The 6,174-nt window shown below is 41.4% G+C and overlaps 1 protein-coding gene across 2 annotated transcripts; it reads left to right on the top strand.

The window, feature by feature from the left end:
- The first annotated feature begins 2,219 nt into the window (after nt 1-2,219).
- On the top strand, nt 2,220-5,894 carry LOC105038040 (probable serine/threonine-protein kinase At1g01540). 2 transcript variants are annotated; one of them, XR_830644.4, is made up of 7 exons: nt 2,220-3,130; nt 3,309-3,413; nt 3,707-3,829; nt 3,916-4,086; nt 4,208-4,337; nt 4,480-4,654; nt 5,438-5,619. XR_830644.4 is itself a non-coding variant. In XM_010913725.4 (7 exons), the coding sequence occupies exons 1-7, from the start codon at nt 2,430-2,432 to the stop codon at nt 5,588-5,590; spliced, it is 1,593 nt and encodes a 530-aa protein (XP_010912027.2). In that variant the 5' UTR covers nt 2,220-2,429; the 3' UTR covers nt 5,591-5,894. The 2 variants fall into 2 exon arrangements, 1 of the variants encoding a protein (XP_010912027.2); XM_010913725.4 differs by having other exon boundaries at nt 4,445-4,654; nt 5,438-5,894.
- Nucleotides 5,895-6,174: the final 280 nt, after the last annotated feature.

Below are 6,174 nucleotides of genomic sequence, written 5' to 3'. Positions count from 1 at the left end.
TCATGCTATCGGACGTCCGTGCCGTTGCTCCTCGGACTCCAGGGACGGTCAGCCAAGCGAACCGAATGGTGGTATGAGCTTCACATGGAACTCGGTGCTCGACACTGCCTCCAAGCGTGGTTCACGGTTCCACCCAGCCGATCTCATGATCTCTTTCACATGATCCTATCCCGGACTGGAAGAATTCTGTATTATATACCATGAAAGAGACCCTGAGAGAGGATTCCATTAGAATAGTAGCTAAGCAGACCACGATGGAGTACATCATTGTGTATTAAATACGTTACCCATTTAGTCGCCAAGCTATGCTGGATATGGTTATCTCCCACTATTAAAGGATGTCAACTTCTTTAGACTTTACAAGACAACAAAGTAACGCCACAATAGGCTAAAAGTCTACTAACCCACTTCTGACCATAGTTAATTGCGAGGAACAGTTGGACGAGGTGCCGACATTTGGACCTTAGAATAATCAAGGAGACACTAACATAGGTTTCAAAAGAATTTATATAACTAAAAGTAAAAAAAACAGTGATACATTACTAATTAACTGGATGAAAATAAGCATAGGTGCGACGATAATTTAGAACATGTATCAATAGGACCAATATCAATCAAAAATATGGTTACTAACTTAAAATTGGTAAATTTTTTTTAAACAAGTGGTTATTTGTTATTTATATATAAAATTTAAGACATCTTTGTTTCATGATCTGAATTAAAGTTGGAGCCGATTGGAGTGGGAATTGAAATGCTTATATCCAATGATATATTTAGTTATCGTGATCGAAATCAATATTAGATGAAAATAAAATTTGAATATTATAAGAGTATAATGATTGAATTTTAGAGGATTAAGGTATTTTCATTCTCTTTGTAACCGAAATAGAAGTGATTTTTTTTTTAACAATACCCATTTTCATTCTAAAACCTAACACCCCTCCTCATAAATACACCTTTATAGTTAATCAAATAAAATTACAATATTCATGGTCTTAGCAGTTGATTGATTTTATGCCCGTACCACAGTACTATAGTTAGTATTCCTGATTGCCCAAAAATAATATAAAAAAATAGAGAATCAAATATTAATGTGTGTATATATATGTATAATATTTTTTTCCTCTGACAAGTTTAGTAACTTGCTACTAGTTTTTTTTTTTTTTTTTTGGGTAAAGATTGCTACTAGGCTTTCAACTCTAGCCCATGACTTGATATTTGTATGTATCAAAGACCTCATGCACTCTTCTTACCAAAAAAAAAACTCATGAAGTCATGTGAGATGTCTCAGCTTCATGGAAATGATCATGATCGCTTTCCTCCGACGATGGTGACCACCACTTGGGGTCGACTGGAGATAATGGCCGATCTTGACTCATTTGATTGGAGCTATTGACTCCATGAAAGCTAGATATACCATTTAACAGCTCACATGGACCTCCAAAGTCCAAGTCTGCAGTAAAAAAAATTATTTCATAGACTGGAACGGCATAATCTACAGTTAAAAAATCATTGAGTTACCCATGAGCATTAACTGAAGCCCCAAGCACAAGAACTTCTTTCCATTTGACTTAGAAGGATCCAAAACAATGCTGATATTAATGCACTGCAGCGTTCTTACCAATTGCTTCGTACATACCGAAACTATTATTGTGCAGTTTGCTCAATAAAACACTTATTTTGGAGGTTACTGATCAATTCGAAAGAGTCCCATCATGACAGCTGCAACATGGTCATCCTCTCTCTCCCTCTCTCTCTCCTAGTTTCCCCACAAAGGCAATGCTTTCCTCCTCTGGTTACCACAAGCCCATCTCCCTCTCCCTCTATGTGTCCTCTTAATGGCATCTGTCTCTCTGCTCTAAAGAGAGCCCTGCCATCTCTCCTCTGCAAGTCTTCCATTTATTTCCATCTGATCATCCTCTCAAATGTGCCTTAAATAACAACTCTCCACTACCCTCAACAAAGTCCACTTATCTACAGTCAACACTCTACTTGGTCTCCAAAGCATATACCTTTCCATCAGTTGCTCCCACTCCTTTCTCTCTCTCTTAGCTTTTCTTTTATCTTTTCCTTCTAAGAGCCATAGAAACTCCCCTGTTCACTCCTTCCTTTCCAAAACCCGAATTTTCAAACCAATTGCCAGTTTGCAACCACTACCTTCCTCTCCAAAACCCTCTCTTCTTAGAAAAACTTCATCTTTATTCCAGCACCCAACCTCCACTATCCCCTATATTCTGCCTTTCTCTCTAAAGATTGCATTTTTTTCCCCTAGTTCTCCCCCCACTCTCTCCTACTCTTTAGCTCTCTTCAAAAGATTGCAGTTTTATCTCAGCCTTCTCTTTCTCTCGCTCGCTCTCTCTCTCTCTCTCTGCTCCCCTCCAAAAGCTCTTATTTTTATCTCAGCGCTCAAAAGTCCAGGAAGAAGGAGAATGTCGCCGGAGTACAGCTCGCCGTTCCTCAACGACGAGCTCTCGAAACGGACGGTGATCTTCGGCCTCCACATGTGGGTCATTGTCGGCATCTGCGTCGGCGCAGCCTTTGTCCTTCTCCTGTTCCTCATCTCCCTCTGGCTCGCCTTCCGCCGCGGGGGCGCCACCCCCGCCCCCGCCCACAACCTCCCCAAGCCCTCCCGCCACCCCTCTTCCATCCCCGTCATCTCCAAGGAAATCCAAGAAATCCGCGTCGACCCCTCCCGGCCCCCCGACACCCGGCCTTCCCTCGCCCACGCCCTCCACAAGCCCCTCCCCGAGTCCCAGACCCCCTCCGTTTCCAACGAGCGGCAGGCCCTCCTCGTGCCGCCCGACGAGGAGAGCCCGATTCTGCAGCAGAGGATCCACATCGAGATTGGCAAGGACCATAGGATCACCTACCCGGAGCGCGGCGGCGCCGGCGCCGGCGCCGGCTCGTCACACGGCAGTGGCGAGAGTCGGTCGGTGGAGCAGCCAATGATCGCAATACCGGAGGTGTCTCATTTGGGCTGGGGGCATTGGTACACTCTCCGGGAGCTCGAGGTGGCGACCAATATGTTCGCCGACGAGAATGTGATCGGAGAGGGTGGGTATGGGATCGTCTACCATGGTGTTTTGGAGGACAAAACTCAGGTCGCTGTCAAGAACTTGCTCAATAATAGGTACCACCTTGCTCAATTTCCTTTCATCACTAACAAAAAGATTGTATTTTTATTGTATAATGGAAGTATCGTTGCTTTTTATATTCAATTTTATCAATGAAAGATAATATCTTGTTGGTGAATGATGCAAATGAAGAGTTTCTTATGTGTTGCTTAATTTATGGGACTCTGTTGCTAGGGGTCAAGCTGAGAGGGAATTCAAGGTGGAAGTGGAAGCAATTGGGCGTGTTCGACATAAGAATTTGGTGAGGCTACTGGGTTATTGTGCTGAAGGTGCTCATAGGTATTGAATCATTTCCACTTCTTTTTCAACCAAGGTTTTAAATTCCGGATGGGGCTGTCCTGGTGTTCCCATGGCTCTCGACACTTGCGGCAAGGGATGTTCCAAGATGTGCAGATCAGGATGCTGAGATGAGGGCAGGACGGTCTTGTCCCGACATATGGGATGGTATTCTGTCCCGGTGTCCTGCAGCATCGTTATCCCATCGGGATTCGAATCCTTGTTTTCAACATTTTTGCATGGCCATTTGAGAAGATCAGTCTTTTATTTACTCTTGGTGTTGTTTTGCTTTGTAGGATACTTGTTTATGAGTATGTTGATAACTGGAACTTAGAACAGTGGCTTCATGGTGAAGTTGGACCTTGCAGCCCGCTCACATGGGATATTCGCATGAATATTATACTTGGAACAGCAAAAGGGTACACCTTTTCTGCTGCTTACAATACTAGCTTAATTGTTTATTCTAATCCTGTTTCTTGATTTGAAATCCAAATGCTGCATGCAGTTTAATGTACTTACATGAGGGGTTAGAACCGAAGGTAGTTCACCGGGATATTAAATCGAGCAACATTTTGCTTGACAAGCAGTGGAATCCCAAGGTTTCAGATTTTGGGCTTGCCAAGCTCCTGGGGTCAGAAAGGAGCTATGTAACGACGAGGGTGATGGGAACATTTGGGTCAGTTTTTACTTCAAGCATAGTTCTTTTAGCTATCATATGTTTTTATTTATTAACATAAGAATTCTAAGCTGGTCATGAGAAATGAGGGGAATGTAATTGCTTGTTCCTGCTGCGGTAGTTATGTTGCTCCTGAGTATGCTAGTACTGGTATGTTGAATGAGAGGAGCGATGTGTATAGCTTTGGGATTCTTATTATGGAAATCATTTCTGGTCGAAACCCAGTTGACTACAGCAGGCCTCCAGGAGAGGTTAGTATGGATTTACTTTATACCAGAAGTTTGTTTACCGTACATCAAAGTGCATTTACTGGCATTGTATTGGAAGTCTATTTATCAAGCTGCTAGGAGTTTTTCAGATTAATCTAGTTGAATGGCTTAAAACGATGGTCAGCAATCGGAATTCTGAAGGGGTTTTGGATCCTAAATTGCCTGAAAAACCTTCTTCAAGGGCATTGAAAAGAGCTCTTCTAGTAGCTCTGCGATGTGTGGATCCTGATGCACAGAAAAGGCCGAAGATGGGGCATGTGATACACATGCTTGAAGTTGATGATTTTCCATATCGAGATGTAAGTCCAACTCACACCATTTGGTTAAATTCCGTTGCTAACTAAGCCCTTTGCACTAGAAAATTATTTATCTCTTCTCGGTGCTTCGGAGTTGGAAGTCATAGACCTGTCTGTCAATAATTCAATATCATATTTCTTATACTCTCTTGGCAGCCATGCAGCCTCATGCTCCAGTATTGAATTGTTTGCCCTCTCTTGGGGCTGGCCTATTGACCTGCGAGAACACACGTCTCTGAATTTTAAAGCAGAAAGCATCTTTAGTATCTATGTTTAAACTACTAGTTTGGTACCTTCTCTTGACTCTTGAGTATTAGAAGCAGTATGTATCGGGATGTTTTTCTTCTTAGTTTTGTCTCATTTACTGTTTATGGAAAGGCTTTTGAATTTTATGACCTGATGCCTAGTGTTTAGAAACTTAAGGATGCTAAACTTCGCATCTACTTGGTGTTCCTTTGGCACTGGAAGATGCTTACCTATGAATTAATATATAGTTTGCCTTTTTCATCACATGGAACATTAGCCTGTATATCATATGGAGTCATAAATTTCTCATGTCAGTCGATAATTTTCATTCCTGATGTCATAAATTGGAATTATGTTGTTGTATTCCAATATTTGGTCATCTAGTTAGCTTTATTGGTTCCTTCTCATGTGAAGGCTTTCTTTGATTCTTCTTTATACCATCGGTTTGTTAATTCTCTTTTCTTCTGCAGTGATCTTTGCATGTTAGCAAGAAACAAAATGCTACTCATGTCAAGGTAATTTCTTTTCTTGTTACCTCAGGAACGGCGCACTGGACGAACATATAGAGGCGGCCCTCATGAGAAAACAAATTTGTTAGAAAAGCCAGTAACTGAATCGGGTGATAGTAGCGGGTACGAGAGCAATACCAATGTCAATGGACCTTCTAGGTGGAGAAAGCAAGTGGATAGCTGATATGGTTCAATGCATATAACATTTTAAAGCATCAAATGATGATGTTTGAAAGGTTTGATCTCTCCCAAATTCCAGACTGAGCAACACTTTCAGAAGTCAACTCACAGGCTCTCATATCATTTCTCCACTTGCACTGGCTTATTCGTATGTCATGTTATAAGCTGTATATGTAATTCCAAGTTATCTTATACGAGATTAGTTTTGTGGAGCTTTGGCTATGTTCATTGTTCTGTCTGTTATTGTGTGATTCAGATAGCATGTTTATACTTTCTATCGCTAGTGAGAAAATTATGTGTAGTTAAAAGCTCTTTGTTTCTTTGAGTTCTGCTGTATTTTCAGTTTAAGTACATTTGGATAAATAAGACTTATGAATCGTAATCTTTATTTCGTTACTTATTAGCTTTCTTGCACGTCATCATTGGGGTTTCAGAATTTGAATAAATAAAAACATTTGCAATCCATGCAGGGCCTCAAAAAGCCTGGATGGTATGTGTAATTGTATATTAATCTGAAGACAAAGGGGGAAAAGCAGATTTTCATGTAGGAAGGCTTGTAACATTCCTTCTGCTTCATGAGTAATTCGG

This window comes from Elaeis guineensis, chromosome 1 (assembly GCF_000442705.2).
Source record: "Elaeis guineensis isolate ETL-2024a chromosome 1, EG11, whole genome shotgun sequence".
In the NCBI taxonomy this organism is placed as follows: domain Eukaryota; kingdom Viridiplantae; phylum Streptophyta; class Magnoliopsida; order Arecales; family Arecaceae; genus Elaeis; species Elaeis guineensis.
The sequence above is the reverse complement of the archived record's forward strand: the minus strand, read 5'-3'. Positions and strand labels throughout refer to the sequence as shown.